Source organism: Anopheles gambiae, chromosome 3 (assembly GCF_943734735.2).
Source record: "Anopheles gambiae chromosome 3, idAnoGambNW_F1_1, whole genome shotgun sequence".
NCBI classification, from domain to species: Eukaryota; Metazoa; Arthropoda; class Insecta; order Diptera; family Culicidae; genus Anopheles; species Anopheles gambiae.
The window spans coordinates 94,828,905-94,846,644 of NC_064602.1; the positions used below are offsets into that span (position 1 = coordinate 94,828,905).

The following is a 17,740-nucleotide window of genomic DNA, read 5'->3' on the forward strand; positions in this document are numbered from 1 at the left end:
CGTGCCATTCGCTCGTTCATTCTCAAATCCATCCATCAATTCACGAAAACACGTGTGCTGCGTCCCGGGAGCCACCAGCGGCAGATGGAGATGTGCAGGTTGATGCAAAATGATTCGATGAAATACAGAGAGAGCACTCGCAGCTTTGCCGATCAGAATTGGAAGTAATCATTAGTAGACCACCACTCTCATGCTCTCGCACCCATATGCTCATTCCACATGCCATGCTGCCGCGTGCTCATGATAAAGCGCAGGAAGACGATGCCAAACTTATCCATCTAAAACTGCAAAATCCTGTTGACGTTGTGCACAGCATTAAGTCATTCATCTCAAGCTCGCTCCCATCTCCCACCACCAAACACACTCGATATCTTACGTGCGCGCGTAGCTGTGTGCCTTCAACATTCGGCCCGCGTGTGTTTGCGCCCGCGCACGCTGTTTTGCTGCGAAAGCTCTCCCCGCCCTGTAGCGCTCTCATCCATAGCCCCAAGCAGCCAAAAATCCCAACCAAAGAGGACGGACCCACGGTGGTGGGCCTCCTCCGCGCATACTATCACCACTCTCTACATCTGTTGTTCTTCTGTTGTGATGTTTCTTCCCTCTTGCAGATCGTTGTAACAATAATAAACTCGAACAGTGTTGTAGTTGCCATAACAGAAAAGTAACGACGACAATCACTACAACCACCACGACCACAACCATCCGAACCACCGACGACATTGGTGCCGAGCAGCAGCAGCAGCAGCAGCAGCAGCGCTACCGATGCTGTGCGGCGGCCCAGGACGAACTCATCGAACCGCCCCATGTCACCACGATCACCACCATCGATCATGCTACCCTCATCCCACGCTCGATCTTGCCAGTAGCGAACGGCGGTAGCAGCTGCCCAGGAGCAGCAGCAGCAGCAGCCCTGATCGCCTTACCATCGCCCACGACGGAACCATCTGTGACAGGGTCGTCACCGTCGGTGGAGCAGGTGAATGATCTCGTGGCAGCACTACTCACGCCTCCGGTAACGCCACAGTTGGTGGCGCGAGACGAACAAGAGTCTGAAGAAGAGTCACCATATAGCATAGCCAATACAGACAGTGCCAATGTGGAAAATACACCCACTGGTGTGGCAACAGAGGAGGAGCACGACGAATCCTCCATGCCACTGCTTTTGGACAGCGCAGAACAAATCCCCTCGCCTGCAGTACACGAGGAGGAGGAGGAGGAGGAACACATTTCATATCCCATCACACCAAAGATTGAAGATAGCGAACTCGCAGCTACTGTGCCGCTTATCGAAGATGGTGAACCTAACGTCACTGCAACGGATATAACGAATCCGCCGACCACACCGGGTGGCGAAATCATTCGGTCCAATGGCATCATACCCTCGCGCTCACGATCACTCTCATCGCTGCATGCTTCCTCATCGGCGTCACGGTCGTCCTCGTGCTCGTCCCCGGCGCCAGAAGCGAACGCACCGGCGGAACTCTCGAAATCGGCCACCGTGGCGATGCTTACGTTTCAGCGCAACCGTCGCAAAGGCAGTGGCCGGAAGCGTAAGAAGCGCCGCGATCGCCACCGAAAGTAGGGGGAGCGAGCGGGTCGGGTAGACGTTGTGTTGTCAGCTTAGGTTTCTAGTCAATAATGGGGGGGGGACACGATGAAAGGAATGAAAGGCGAAAGCAACACAACCAACGCCCTTCGATATATACAGTCTGGGAAAGAACGGTTGTGCAATAGTTGTACTTAGAGCAAACGCTTACAATAGAAATGAATCTCAGCAAGTGTTCGTAGAGCAATCAGAAACAAACCGCGAGAAATAGCGGAGATGGGGCGAATTAGTTCTTGTTTTCGTTCAATCTTTTCAACTCAAAGCTACACAAGACTCCTAAAGTGTTGTATGATTATAGCCGTAAATAGCAAAAGGAAAACTTTTTTCAAATTTGAGTTTTAGCCGTATATTCCGCGTATACAGGACATTGTCAAATCCAGGTTGACGACAACTGGCAAACAACGAACAAAAGTTTGTTTTTTTTTGCATTTGTACCATAGGCCCGTTACGTTATGTTTGATTTTTGAGTTTATTCAGAAGTGTTCAATTTCCGGGACTTTCCGGTGGAATTAAATTGAAAAAAAAATCATTATTTTGAGAGTGAGAGTGCCTAGAGCGTTGCAAACTACTGTTCGGTTGAGCTTTTCTCTCGCTTTGTTAATACGCATGTTAGAGAACCTAGAACCTGGTTGGTTGTGTAGGGTATAGGCCGCCATACCACAAAGTCGCGCAGTAAAACTAACTAAAACTTATTGTTGATTTAATTAGGTGAGATAAGAGCGTTTTTTTGGCCATGTTGTTGGTTGTAGGTTAAAACAAAACAAACATACAAGAATTATATCCTAAAAGGAAAGTTGTTGAATTCAAAGAAATATAGATCACAGAGTAATGGAGAAACGATCGCTGTCCGATGGGATTTGGAGTGGGTTTCGGTAGAGTCAGGGGTTTCGCGTACTTAACCGGGGAGATGCTTACGAAGCTGTAGTTTATATCCTTTTGCATTTAGATTGAAGCGCCCAAAATTGTAGGGGTGGTAGGTACTTAAGCGGTATGTAGTGTTTTTGTTTGGTTATTTTGAAATTTATTTTCCTTTCCCTATAATGTCCCTCTGATCCCTTAATGCATCAGCCCAAGACCCACACAATCGTTCAGGTTGTTATGCTAACTGCTCCAAGGCCTTTGTCGATAGCTACTCAGCGAACGAGAAAACTGCTTATGAGACATTGTATGAGGCATGCCAGACTGTCGCTAATGCTCCACACATAACGTTTTGTGAACGTTTAGCAAACAACGTAATCCAGCAACATTAAGACGATGCTGTTTGGCGTGTTTTTGTTTTGTTTTTACTGATTGCGGTACATCCGTACACAGATCAGTGTTACTAGCCGCTGTTAAATTTCATCCACAACACTACGATTACAATCATGTACTAATACAACCAATCATGTACGTTCTTTCTCTCTTTTTTCTTGTATTTTATATATCTCCCTTCAACAAACCGCTCGAAAATGACTCTTAATCTGCCAATGCCTTCTGTACTCCTGGGACTCTGCCCCTTTTTCTCACATCTGCGCGTAATATGACAACTGATTGAAACAACAACAACCAAAACAACATCACAAAACTCTTGCTACACAAACCATAAAACACCATGATATTACTCTTTTTTTCCATTACCTCTACTATGTACATTCCCCCACATACACGTTTGTGTTTTGTTTTGTGAAAACATTGCATTCCATCCCCAAAATGGTTGGCAAAACCTTTCCCCATCACCATCACCGATTGGTTTGCTTTTTTGCCGTCATCTTCATGCGCATCATCCTCATTACTCGTTTGGTAAATAACTCGGTATGGTTTTTGATGCGTGCGTAACGTTCGTGCTTTAACACCAACAAAACCACGACCACGGGCGCAAACGGCAGTCCTCGAGAGGCCCTCGTCGCAGATGTCCTATCTGGATCACTTTTTGAAGGAGTCTGGAGGCGTTGGAAGCGGTGGTGGCGGCAGCGGCGGTGGCGGTGGCGGCTCCAGCTCAACGACGCACACCAACTCAACGTTGGCCATCAACATGGTAAGTAGCCGCGAGCTTATTCAACACTTTGGGGGATTATTTTCATTTCGTGGGAACAACCTCTTGGGAACTTATTGCTAGTAGTTATCCCCTGCTGTAGTTAGTACGGTAGATTGAATTTTTTGGTTCTCCTGACTTCCCACCGTGAAGCGACGAGGTTTTTTTACTTATCTTTTTGTTTGCAATGCTTACTGGCGAAAAAAAAACAAAACCAATATTCTTTTCACGCACTTCCGTTTCCGTGTTCAAGCAGCCACCAGCAACGGCAACCGGATCGAGCAGTAGCACTGTTGCACCGCACCGCAAAAGCAGTAGCGGTAGCCAGCACGTAAACACTTCCACCAGTTCCTCCTCGAACAATCTCACCTCCACGAATGCACCGCACCTAAACCAATCCCATAATCAAAGCCTTTCCTCACTACACACACAACAATTACACCACCAACAGGTGCACCAGCAGCAGCAGCAGCAGCAGAGCCCGGCGCAAACGCAACCAATGCAGCAAGCCCACCACACGTACAGCAATCAGCAGCAGTTGCTGCAACAGCAGCAGCAGCAGCAGCAACAGCAGCAACAGGAACAACAGGCACAACAGCCATCGATACACCATTCGAACTACTCGATGGAAAGCGAAGATGGAGACGTGGAGGATAACAACCGGGGACATTCGCTGTCCAGCTCGAAGAGCAATCTGAGCGATCACTCGCTGGTATGTATTGAAACGCGTTTCGCCATCGCAACAACACCCAAGCGATTTGGGTCGATCCATTTACTCGATCTTCTATTGCAGAGCATGCACAGCGTGATGATGTCCCACCAGCAGGACTTGCATCCCCATCGGCAGCAGAAAGCGAAGGTGCACCAGTTCCTCGTGCGGACGTTCTCCAGCCCGACCAAGTGCAACCACTGCACCTCGCTGATGGTGGGCCTGACACGCCAGGGTGTCGTGTGCGAGCTGTGCGGCTTCGCCTGTCACATGATCTGCTGCCCGAAGGTGCCGACCCAGTGTCCGGTGCCGTCCGATCAGACGAAGCGTCCGCTCGGTATCGATCCGACGCGCGGTATCGGTACGGCGTACGAGGGCTACGTGAAGGTGCCGAAGCTGGGCGGCGTCAAGCGCGGCTGGGTGCGCCAGTTCGTCGTGGTGTGCGATTTCAAGCTATTCCTGTACGACATCTCCGCTGATCGCAGTGCGCTGCCGAGCGTTCATGTAACACAGGTAAGGAGGTGCTTTGGACCTCTTCCTATATAAGCCAGGGCGTTAATGTTGCTCCGTATTGCAGGTGCTGGATATGCGTGATCCCGAGTTTACGGTTTCCGGTGTGCGCGAGAGTGACGTCATCCATGCGACGAAGAAGGACGTGCCGTGCATATTTAGAGTGAGTAAATAAGGGAATGGTGCTGCAAACGGAAGCTCCTTCATGCAAACACTCGTGGTGTCTCTCTTCGCTTTATGTAGATCACGACCTCCCTGCTCGACGGGGGTCCTTCCCTGCAAACGCTGATGCTTGCCGACACCGAGTCGGAGAAGGCAAAGTGGGTCGTGGCGCTCAGCGAGCTGCACCGCATACTGAAGCGCAACAATCTGCCGAACACGGCCATGTTCCGTGTGCGCGAGGTGCTCGACAGCACGGTGTCGGCGATCCGCAATGCGCTCAGCGCACTGATTATCGACCCCGAGCGCATACTGCTCGGTACGGAGGATGGGCTGTTCTGTCTCGATCTCGATCGCAGCCAGATAGCGCGCATCGGCGAAAGCAAGAAGGTGTACCAGCTGTGGTACATCGCCGAGGAGCAGCTGCTGGTGATACTGTGCGGCAAGCAGCGGCATCTGCGCCTGTTACCAATACGTGCCCTCGAGACGGTCGACGTGGAGTGGATCAAGGTGGCGGAGTCGAAGAACTGCATCACGGCCTGCACCGGCATCATCGAGCGCGGCCCGCAGCCGGTGTTCTGCATTGTGCTGGCGTTGAAGCGCCAGAACACTTCCCAGATTGTGGTGTACGTGGTGAACCGGGACCGTAGCCGGCATCACAAGATGTGCGAGTTCACGGTAGCGTACCCGGTGCAGAGCCTGCAGGTGCTGTCCGATATGCGGCTGGCCGTTGGTCACCAGAGTGGCTTCACCGCCTACTGTCTGCAGGGTGCGGCCAAAGCGATGCGTAAGTGTAACCGCGAGACGGCAGCAGTGTTTGTAGAGCGGTCGTTAATGCTTTTTTTTCCTCGAACTGCAGCTTTAGTGCACCCGGAGAATCAGTTGAACAATTTCCTCAACTTTTCCGGCGTCGATGCGTGGCGAGTAATTGAGATTCAGTCCGGTCACGGTGGCAATGGTAAGTTTCCGCTGTTTAAACTGTTTAAAGCCTGTTGAATGTTAATCAAACATATTGCCACGTTTTGTTTTCTTCCACCCAGTGCATGGCGAATACTTGCTCGTGTTTCAAACGCTCGCGATCTACGTTGATCTGCAGGGACGCAAATCGCGTGACCGTGAAATCATGTATCCTGCTGTCCCCAAGCATATCAGTGAGTTTTGACATTGGCATTCTGCCTAGATTATGTATATTAAACAACTATTTTTCCCCCGCTGCAGCATACTGTGACGGCCATCTACTAGTCTACTCGGAAACCCATCTGGACATCTTCAACACGCAAACCGCCGAATGGGTGCAGTCAATTGGTTTAAAACGTTCCCGTCCGCTAATGAACAATGGCAGCCTTACGCTAACCTACATCAACGACGGCGTAAACGTCGTGTATCTGGCCAACATGCACACGAGTATGTTTTGTCTCCATCGGCTCGAATATTTGAATAATGTTAATTTCAACGCTCATTTTTTTTTAATTGCAGGAGAATTGCTCAATCTGTCCCCATGTGATCGCGATGGTCGGCTGAAATCGAAACGCTTTTCATTGCGCGAACCCAACCGAACTATTCGCACGTAAGTGGTTTATAGCTCATTTCACGTAAATCTCATTTTTCTGAAAATGCCTTCCATCTTTTTATTCCTGTGTAGGAGCACCGATCGTCGCTCGAAGCTTATCTCCGCGCCCACTAACTTCAACCATATCTCGCACATGGGCCCTGGCGATGGCATCCAGAAACAACGGCTGCTCGATCTACCAACCACGATCGAAACGGCCGACCAGAGTACGCAACAGCAACGGGTAATTATTTGCTCCGGGTGGTCCGTATTTTTATCAATAAAACTAATGTTTGCTTTTGTTGTTGTAAAGATTTCAACGATGCGGCATGCTCCGCCACCACCCCGTGCGCCTCCGCGTCCCTCGATGATCCACCAACTGAACGGTTAGTATCGCGCATGGTGTCGCGCTGTGTGACCTCACCGTGAATTATTCCATTAACACATTTTGCATCCCTCAAAAGGATCGAACAACTCTCTACCAGGTGCAAAGCGTACGGCACCAGCCAGACCGCGCGATCAGCCACCGTCGTTACCACGCTCACCTAGTCCGTTGGGAAGCATGTCCTCTCTGCACGATGTTCTAAAGGTAATGGCTCACAGCAGTGTCTCCATCTTTCTTAACCCGCCTGCTCATCTCATCCATCCCTATCCCTTTTGCAGGTTTCGGTCGCCGATATGCAGTCGGAATCCAGGCAAAGTGTGGCGAGCAACAATTCCAGCTCCGTATCGACGCCACCCTCCCCGACGAATGATCGGTTAAGTTCAAGCTACGATTCATAATGGTTAGATCAAAAGCAAAATCAAGCCTCTGCGCAAAGCGTTACAGTGTCGTGAGGAGTAAAGGTGCGTTCTGCTTTCCGTTACAGTTTCCTGAAATACTTCACCAAATTGCTAACCATCCGCTCGGCGCTGGAACACAGCGGACGGACGTTCTGCCTGAAGGGGGGACCGTCAGCGTCCTCTCGTCGGTCCGGTCGCGTCACAGGCCCGAACGATGACGACGACGACCCAGCGGACGCTTAGCAGCTAAGAGTGTTTTTCCCATTCTTTTTGTTTTGTTTTGTTTTGTTAATGTTTCATTGTAAGAAATGCGCCATATATCGTTACATTATTTTGCTCCCCGCCCGCGAAAGCACCACTGACTCCCGTAGCCCGGTGTTTGCAGTCACGCCGTTTCTTTTCCACGTCAAGTGCTTCGCTATACTTATGCGCGTGATTGTGTGGTTTCCTCCCCGTTAGAAAGACGGTGCTAAGTAATGATCGATGATCTCTTTCTCTCTTCCCCTATCTTGGGCTACGCGTGGAAGACGTGCCTGCATGACTGTGTGGCATGACTGTAGCGTACTATAAATTCGTTTTTAAGGTAGTACATGTTTCATCCATCTTCTCGCACCGCGCTGGGGACTACGTAGCACCCGTCTTGTGACAAGTGGCAACACATTCAGGCAACTGTATCAATTATGGCAAGCAAACGAACGAAACGGTCGATCGTACGATCAAGGTTGTAGTGGGGGGTAAAGCAACAAACTTACAAAACCAATCAGTTGGTGTGATTTATATCTAAAAGTAGAAGAGAGGATATGTGCGGCTTTAGTGGGGTGTCGTTCGACCGTGTCCCGTTGCGTCTTTCGGGTGCGTGTTCGTGTGTGTGCGTGTGCGTGTGCAATAGAAAGTATGCAAGCGAGTCGATGCTGTTACATGCAAATGGGAATGGATCTGTCGCTGGAATCATCATCATCGCCCGTTACCATTATAATGTCATTTAAGAAAGCTAATGTAGCGAAGGAAGGAGACACGTTTACCACGTAGTTGTACTATTGCCATTAAATCTACTCTCTATAACGAAAAACAAAAACAAACAAAAACTATCACATATATTCCTGCCCGAGTCATCGGTATTTGCTATTCATTCCTGTAGCCTACACACAACATTAACATTATGTAAAAATTATCGCAACCGGTAATAATGCTAGGCACACGCGCAAGGGTTTCCCGGCACTGATCTTACCGACTTTGCCAGAGAGTGAGAGAGAGTGTGTGTGTGAAAACAGCAAAGCAAAGGCACTCTCTCATACTGTAACTGTAATAGTTCTTGTTCCATCGCGTTACTCTCCTCTATCCTATCGACTCGGTTCACTAGTGTTTTTTGCTAAAATTTAAAATCATCGAAATATCCTAAACAACGACCACATCGCTCGTGGAGGCGGAGGAAGGAGCAGCTGCATCGATTGTTCCATAGTCTATGCTACTTACAGTCACGATACTGAAACTCGTTAAACGCCGCTTCTAACGGCGCACACTACCATAATAAATGTACGAATGGGCGTAGTAAGTGATCGATCCCGTTCTGGTGGATCGTACCGCGTGTGTGTGTGTGTGTACCGCACATGTGCGCACGCATCGTTCGCGGAAGGGAGTGCGGGAGTGTAGTGGTGAAACACGTGGTGTAAGAGCTGTAGATAATCTACACACACTCAGATGGTGCTTCCAAAAAGAAAGAAAAAAACGTAGCAGTTGCAAAATTAGCCTGTAAGGATAACCACATTTGCTCGACGATTCGCACCCATGCATACACACACACGCGCACTACCACAGGCGAACAGGCGAAGGAAGGCGAGGCACAGGCCCGCAAACGTGTCAATATACAAACGTGAATTTAGAAGTGAATCCGTGAGCAAATTACAACTTGAAATCAAATTATACATACCTTCAGAACGTTTACATACACAAATCTAGCAGCATTACAAGGGAAAAGCGAAAAGCGCCCATAACGATAATTGGGGTGAATGACGCCGCAATACTCCTCGCGTTTACGCAAGCGCGGCTGAACAAAGACAGAGTACTAACCGAGACGGCCGGGAGAAAGGGAGAGCGAAAAAAGAAAAACCACGAGGACAATATTTAGTATTTTCAGTGCAGATTAATACTGCATTTGTTGCGTAATGTGTAACAATAAAGGGAAAAAGGCCTGGAATGAGGCAACGGGGAGGGGGATGGTGGGTACTAGAATGGCGCAACGCGAGGCTTGGCTTGCCGAATGGGCTACTACACCCTGGTAGAGCGTGTATTTTGAATGGCGATCGTGTAGTTATGTACGTTTAAAATATCGATCATCAACCATAACGAGTTCACACACACACACACACGCGCATGCATGCATACATTAGCTAACGTTTACATTGTACGGTTTACCCACTTACTGCTGCAGCCTGCGGGGAATGCAACACCTCTCTAACTACTATATAGTAGGCTGGATGGAGGCTGGTAGTGCAGAAATTACTGTGCTGTCTCTTTTGCGGAACGGTTTTTAATGTGTAACTTAACTAGTAGCCTTTGGTTTTAACTTCCTTTCCTTAGTTGAGTTTTAGCACGTGCGTGCGCGTTTCGGGTAGATGATCGAAACGCGACACATTACAATTTCGAATTCGCGCCATTCTATCGTTCTTTTTTTACGAACACTCCCTCCTATGTTTTCTTTTGTTTTAGTGCAAATTCTTTCGTTTAATTTATTTCATTGTGAATCGAAAAGCTTCTAAAATAATCTTTATTTATGTGTAGCAGTCAAAATATGTGCCGCGCATGACGAGAGGAAGAGAGAGAGAGAGAAAGGGATTATACTAATTGTGTATCAAAAGGGGCACGATTTAACTGCAACTGTAAGTACACAAATCTGCATTTCGGACACACTGATGGGTTTCTTTTCAACTTCAGTGAGTAAAAGAGGGCTCAGTGATTAGAATGCAAGGAGAGCAGACAGGAAGGAGTGAATTAACGGTCTGAGTGGTAAACACGGCAGATAGGATGGACGGTAGGGAGGTCCTCCTCGTCCTGCGTATATACTAATGCACAGCTTGTGCGATGTAACAGCAAAGCAAAATGTTTCACAATCGAAAACGAAAAGCCCCACACACTCCCAAAGGATGTAAATGCGCAAATTGAGGCGGCAACAAACAACAAAAACAACCAGGCAACGAATGGACGACTAATAATAAGGACGACAGAGCCTGCTAGATGTTTTGCTTGTATAGAAGAGCATTGCAAAGATGATGTTGTGGATACAGTTACAACAAAGTAAAATACAACTCAAAACAACCAAACAGAGATTGTGGAAGTTTTTTTTATGTACTTTTTTCCCGATTTGAGAAATTGTATTTGTATGCGCCATTGAGTTGAGTTGGGGATATATTTCTTTTTAACGGTTTTGCAGCAGTTGTTCTTTTTTATGTTTTAGTTTGACATACTTACCTGCACCTTTCCCGCTATTCACCGCTAATATTCTTAAACGTGCCACAAACGTGTTGACAAAAGAAGCGAGAAAATGGATACGGGTAGTTTTTTTTTCGGTTGAAAATAAACATTTTATTTGTTTTTGCACTCTATCATATATCCATAATAGCCATAAAATTATCGTAATTATATGACCTGATTTCCACTGTTGGTGCGTTCAGATACAATGGAGCGTACTTTTTTGCCTCGAAATCTCTAACCGTGGCGTGCAGTTTGGCCAAGTAAATCATCAGGTTGCGCGAAGCATTACGCTCCTCGACACGAGCGAGCAACAACCTTACCGGCTGGTTATTCGACTTTACCTCCTTCAATCGCGTGACAACGTTTGTCCCTTCCAGCACATTCATTGTGCGTACCATGTCCCCGATCAACTGGGGTGCATCAATAAAAAAGCAAAGGTACCAGATGCTTTGCTGCTGTTTCATACGCCAAGTGTCGAATAAATGAAATTTCCTAGGCGTGAAAAGGTCTGGATGCAAAACATGTGTAAAGGCGTTAACACCCAACCAACCGTCGAATGAGGAGGTCTTGGTAAATTCATCGTACAGCTGTTTGAAAACATACTGCTCCAGCTTGGCTGCACCGTCCCGGCATATCAGCGTACGGCAATGGCTAAGCACGTTCCATTTGCGGGTGTTCGGAACGTTCGCGTACTCGTCGAATGCAGTGGGACGAAAGGCTGAACCGACAAGCCGTTCAGTGGCTTCTGCACAACCATGTCGCATCGCAACATCGATCGGTGCCGCTTTGAATACAACGGTACTGAATAGGGTACCGACCGCTGGTGCATGCTGCATGATCTCTAACCAATTAAGCAAATGGTTGGCCCCTACGCCCGTATTATACACCGTGCTAAGCGTGTCTGCCAGAAACAACGCGTCTGGACTATGGCCTAACTCATCCACTACATTGGGCTGGATATGGTGTGGAAACTGTCTATACGCACGCCGTATACCGTGCGGCGCTCCCGTTTCCAGTGTCAAGTATGTACATTTGCTTATGACTATACTGTCCAAAAGCGTTCTCACCCTTCCCATCGATGGGTGCACATGCGTTCGGTAAAAGGACGCTACCTTGGGCGATAGAAGATTTTCCGATAGCCAAGATGCCGCGTACAGTTCCACAAACAGTTGATGATTGAATATTGGCACACCATTAACGACACCTTTAAAAACGCCGCGCGATTTAAAAATGCTTGTGCGCAATCGCTCCATCAAACTGGTGAACTGAGTTTCATGTGGAGACAGCAGCGCCTTTACTGTTTGCTCGCCGAAGAGCGTACACATTGCGAGCCTGCCTAGATCGTGCGTATTACAAACAACTTTAAAGTTATGGGAGGTTTGGTATATACCGAAGGCCCTACATTTAGGCGAAAGAATTTTGGCGTAATATAGACTGCCATTAAAATGCTGAAGTAGTTGATATATAGTTAAATTTCTAGGCTCAGTTAGGAGGTCTATTAACTTCCGCGAAATGGTAAAATTTTCCAACTGCAACATATAGGGCATTGCGACACTCCATAGTCGGCAGAACATTTCCAAGAACAGTGGCTCTGCTAAGATCGAGTTGTAGTACGATACAAGCCGACCAGTTAGTGAATAGAATGTGAGGGACAGTTCTTTTCGCTGCTCCACTGATAACGATACACAGAAGTCAATGTTATCCAACAGCTTGTTAATGTGTGCGATCTGATCCGCGACTGAGTACGGCTTGAGGTACAGCGTCTCGCGTCGAAACAAATAATCAGGCTCCTCCGTACGAGATGTGACGTACAGTCCTCGCATCGTCTTTTTAGTGGTAACATTTTGTAGGGCATTGAACATGTTCCATACTAAAGCCTTATCACCTTGCGGCAATTCGTTGAATTCATCGAACAGCAGCCACAGTTCATTTGCGTTAAATTTCTCCACAAACAGGCGTAGCATTACTGTTTGCTCGAATAGTAACGGACACGTACATCCTGTCAGATATAATTTTTCACCCCCAAAGCGTAAAAAGCTGCAACATTGATCTGCTAATTGTTCGGCGTCACTGAGCGCTTGCCGTTTACCATGCCGTTCACCACTTGCGACCAAGTGGACGTAAAAATAAATACGAAATAACGTTTGTATCGCTTGCTGCTGTGCCTTCCAGTTGTTACCAGTTTCAGACTGCATTCCCTTCAAAATGGCGCTTAGATAACACGAATGTTCGGTTACACTGAATCGTACCACCCACCAGGCGGGATTGTACTGCTCGATATATTGCGCCAACCAGCGTAGGTAGGTGCTCTTGCCACTGCCGGCCGGACCCACGATAAGCAACATTGGGATGTGGTCATCATCCAACAGCTCATGTAAATTTTCTTCGCTATATTCATAATCAACCTTAGCCTTAGGTTTACTCCTTAGCCATTCCTCCTTAACATAGGAGAAAGTGTCGTTATACTTCTGCACAGGTACGTAGTCTTTCGATTTTTTGTCATACTGGCTCAAGAAACTATAGTCCCATTCCGTAGAGTAACCTTTTTTAAACTCCTTGAACAAATCCTCAACATTGCACGACAAATATCTTTCATCTCTTCGAGTTAATGTTCGCTGTACAAATATGTGCTCATCCAGTATAAAATCTAGTTCATTTTCGGTCGGATTTGCGTTGAATTTGTCTAAAATCCTAAGTGCAACGCTCAAACTGACCTCTGTATCCCCTACATTACAATTACAATAGCTTGTTTCATAATTAGCATGTTTCTCTAAATAGACTGCAAACAATTTACCGAAGGGTACTTGCGTTCCACACAGCTGCACAGTTTGTTCGAACACCGTGCTGTATTCCTTTTTCAAATCTCCCAGACTGAAACGCTCAGCTCGATGCTTTTTTCCAATCTGTTTCAAAGTATCGTAACCGGTCATTTGATCTCTTTTGTGTTGATCTCCACTGTCTACTGAAACTGCTTCCTGCTTCCGACTCGGGCTTGGCTTATCTTGCAGTGAGCTCGCTTTTAGCTGTTCGTTGCATTCGTCGGTTGCTTTTGCCAGACTCTCCATTTTGCATTCGTCGGTTGTTTTTGCCAGACTCTCCATTTTCTTCAATTGTAAGAAAGCAGATCTGTTAAGGAGTGGAAAATGGTGGTAAAGAATTACACTTGTTTTGCCACACTATTTTCGACTTGCTAATTGTTGCCTTATTTACACACTGATCTTTAATCTCAGAATCTCTTCTTGTTCTTGTTCTTTGGGGAGAAAGGATGTATCCTCTGTTAAACGCAGTCAATGTTGTACTTTCGCTGAGCAAAATAATAGAGCACAAACCAATTTGATCTGCTGCGCAAATCCACGTATTATTCCTTTCTTTTCGATCCACACACGGAAACTGTCAGTGCGGCTTGATGACACCCTCTGTCCAAAGCGACGGAAGAAATCATTCCTTTGCGCGCATTTTCTTATTCCTTCTTTTTCCTTCCTACGGCAAATTTATCAAGCAGCTCCCCCCTGTGCAAAGCGACGGAAGAAATCATTCTCTTTCGCGCATTTTCTTAGGCCTTCTTTTTCCCTCCTACGGCAAATTTGTCGAGCAGCGTTTCGAGCTACCCATCCCTGGCTCCGCTTCCTACCTTTAGCCTGAGCGCGCTGCCGCAGGTTTAGATGTGTATGTGCGCCAGACGGCCAATCGCTGTTAGTCGTCGTTCGTGCTCATTCCCTCCATAGCGCTAGCTCTTTCTCTCGTGTGATCAATGCTCGCGAGCTGTTGTGGCGCTTAAAAAAGCCGTTAACAAACATTGCGGCGATTAAGTTGAATTTTCACAAATCAAACCAAAACAGCGCAATGAGTTCAAACGATGCAATGTAAAAATGACTTCTGAAATGAAAATGAAAATTTCAAAGGTTCAATCGGTTGTAAGATTTTACAACAGATGGGGCCATCAACCTGTAGCGACCAGACCGCCATCTGGCGTGAGAATCGTGAGCGATCGTGACATCCAGGGACAAAGACACGGATCTCCGTGGAGCGCACTCACCAGGCACACGAATGTGTCAAAGTGACGTGCGCCGCGTGTCCAGCGCTACACTTCCTGCTGTCAGCGAGCACATTCTCTCTCTTGCGACCCAACCTCGAAAGCGAACAGACCTCTTCCTTCGCTCCGCGCTCGAAACTTCCTCAACGTGAAACCCTCTCGCACGAACGTGCGCAACCGTTCATAATATAGTGTAAAATAAAGTTCCGTATTACCTACTCACGAAACCCAACGCGTTCGCGACATAAAAAATTAGGGACCACTTTTGTGGCGCCCCTAAAACTGGTGACCCCGACGTGATCGCGTGCGCGAGTGAGTGAGTGGTAACCTGACGAACACCGTATCCAGCCGAAAAAAAACGTGTTTCCATTGTTCCACGGTCCGGTCCGACGACAACGTTCCCCCCCATCATCGAGGAGCGGCCGACCACGAAGGAGGCACCACGCAAGCGCGGCCAGCGAAAAAAACCCCCGTGCACAAACCCCGAACCCACGTGAGTGCAAATCGACACCGAAGGTGGCCGACAGTGAGGAACACTATTCAGGAACATTTTTCCCCGACGGAGCGACCGATCCTAGCGGAAAAGTTCCTTCTCGGTGCTGAGCGATCGCCGAACATCTTGCTGACACACCCCGCGCCGTGTCGCACACCCGCCGAGCATTTTGGTACCCGTACGTGTTTGCGCACCCGCCGATCATAACCTCACACGTACCGCCGAGCGCGCTCCAGACCCACGCGGTTTTTGTGGTGCACCGTGTGTGTGGGTGTGTGAAGGTGCGCAGGCCGACGCCGAGCGGATTGCGTCAGAATTTTGCTCGAGCTACGTTCGTGAATTTTTTCGACCGTGCACCGGAGACGTCGTCAGCGTACGCAGCCATCGTTCTCTTCTCGCCGACACCATCGAACGAACGCCACCGAAGATCATCGCCCCTCGTTTCTCACACCACCGGCGTCATCGACGAACGCAGCCAACGAGCGACTAATCCTAACACGATCGACCGCGTGTGCGGATTTTTCTTCGCCGAAGGATCGACCTAGCCAACCTCAGCTGGACTTGCTTGCGCCCCCGCCACTAAGGTAAGATCCACCCTTTTTTAACTAACCTTAGTCGTAAGGATGTTGCACAGTCCGCCGGTCCGCGACGTATCGACTCCCGATGGCGTAACCCCGAGTGCCGATCCAGCCGCGAGTGGATCCAAATCGCCTCACGTACCAACACCGCCCGTTCCGAATACCCCGCGCGTACCAGGGCCGTCCGCCTGCGACGCCATGTTTATGCCGCCCGAATCGCAGATTGACACTTTGAATGCCATGCAGCTGAAACCACCGGAGATGGACACCACTGACATTCAAACCTTTTTCTTCGCATTGGAAAACTGGTTCGACGCGTGGAATATCACCACGAACCAACATATTCGCCGTTTTAACATTCTTAGAACGCGTATACCGCTTCGTGTCCTTCCTGAGCTTCGCCCCCTGTTGGAGAACATTCGACAGTACGCTACGGACCGTTACGAGGTAGCAAAGCGTGCAATAATTGAGCACTTTGAAGAGTCGCAACGAAGCCGCTTGCATCGTCTGCTTGCCGAAATGAACCTCGGGGACCGAAAACCATCGCAGCTATTAGCGGAGATGCGCCGCGCCGCAAATGGAGCAATGACGGACTCTATGCTGGTAGATTTGTGGATCGGCCGTCTCCCGCCATACGTCCAGTCCGCCGTTATTGCCACTAACACGGATACCAACGATCGAGCTAAAGTAGCAGACTCTGTTATGGATTCGTTCGCGTTATACCACCGAACGGGCCCGTACCAAACCATCCACGAAGTACGCAACGAGGACTTCGAACGTCTTTCTCGGCAAGTAACGGAATTAGGTCAGCGCTTGGACGCCGTACTGAGCAGGCTCAACGAACGAGAACGCGCGCGACCACGCTCACGTACCCGGCAACGTCAACCGAACCAGGATGCGGTAACACCCAGCGGACACTGCTATTACCACACGCAATACGGGCAAGCGGCGCGGAACTGTCGTGCCCCCTGCTCCTTCAACAGTCGGCGGCAGGGTAGTAACTCGGCCACTGCTTCCGATTGACGCTTAACCAGAGGCCAACCTCAACAGATACACGTACTTTCGACCCATAGCTATCGTCTCGTAATAACCGATCCAAAAACTAACATCAAATTCTTAATCGATACCGGTGCAGACGTTTCAGTAATCCCTCGACAACACAGTTCCGTCCCGAGTAAACCCTCCACCATGAAGCTGTTCGCCGCTAATTCTACACCAATCCAGGTTTACGGAGAGTCGCTCTATACTCTCGATTTGGGACTTCGCCGATCTTTCCTTTGGAACTTCATCATCGCAGACGTGGGGACAGCGATTATTGGAGCCGATTTTCTCCAACATTTCCATCTGCTCGTGGACTTGCGCAAAAAATGTCTTGTCGACGCCTTAACGAACGTACGTTCTACCGGAGTGCCGAGCCAAAACCCGTCGGAACCAACCGTAAAAGTATGTGATTCCACCTCACCGATCGCCACTCTCCTAAAGGAATTTCCCGGGTTAACTGCACTATCCACTCCTGGCACCTTACTGCAGTCCGAAGTGACGCACCGAATCGAAACGACGGGGCAACCAACATTCGCAAGACCTCGCCGATTACCACCCGAAAAGTACGCAGCTGCCCGCAAAGAGTTCGAATCACTCGTCCAGCTCGGAGTATGTCGCCCCTCGAATAGCAGCTGGGCCAGCCCGCTACATATGACAAAAAAGGCCGACGGCACCTGGCGCCCTTGTGGTGATTACCGCGCCCTAAATGCAAAAACCGTACCCGACCGTTATTCACTACCGTTTTTACAGGACTTCACGATGCATTTGCAAGGCAAGATCATATTTTCCAAGGTCGATTT

General features: G+C 48.6%; 1 protein-coding gene across 4 annotated transcripts in view; it reads left to right on the plus strand.

Annotated features, from left to right (window-relative positions):
• The window catches only part of LOC1280583 (serine/threonine-protein kinase Genghis Khan), a 48,152-nt gene extending 37,508 nt beyond the window's left edge, over window positions 1-10,644 (plus strand). For 2 of the 4 annotated variants that reach the window (XM_061660256.1, XM_061660257.1), the window contains exons 9-22: window positions 3,472-3,620; window positions 3,874-4,329; window positions 4,411-4,839; window positions 4,904-4,999; window positions 5,080-5,782; window positions 5,855-5,953; window positions 6,036-6,146; window positions 6,214-6,399; window positions 6,472-6,562; window positions 6,638-6,788; window positions 6,858-6,930; window positions 7,009-7,133; window positions 7,208-7,329; window positions 7,414-10,644. In XM_061660256.1, coding sequence (XP_061516240.1) covers window positions 3,472-3,620; window positions 3,874-4,329; window positions 4,411-4,839; window positions 4,904-4,999; window positions 5,080-5,782; window positions 5,855-5,953; window positions 6,036-6,146; window positions 6,214-6,399; window positions 6,472-6,562; window positions 6,638-6,788; window positions 6,858-6,930; window positions 7,009-7,133; window positions 7,208-7,327 — 2,789 coding nt within the window. In that variant the 3' untranslated portion in view covers window positions 7,328-7,329; window positions 7,414-10,644. Of the gene's footprint in view, window positions 1-3,471; window positions 3,621-3,873; window positions 4,330-4,410; window positions 4,840-4,903; window positions 5,000-5,079; window positions 5,783-5,854; window positions 5,954-6,035; window positions 6,147-6,213; window positions 6,400-6,471; window positions 6,563-6,637; window positions 6,789-6,857; window positions 6,931-7,008; window positions 7,134-7,207; window positions 7,330-7,390 lie in introns of all 4 variants that reach the window. The other 2 variants (XM_061660258.1, XM_061660259.1) reach the window with 2 other exon arrangements.
• The last annotated feature ends 7,096 nt before the right edge of the window (window positions 10,645-17,740 follow it).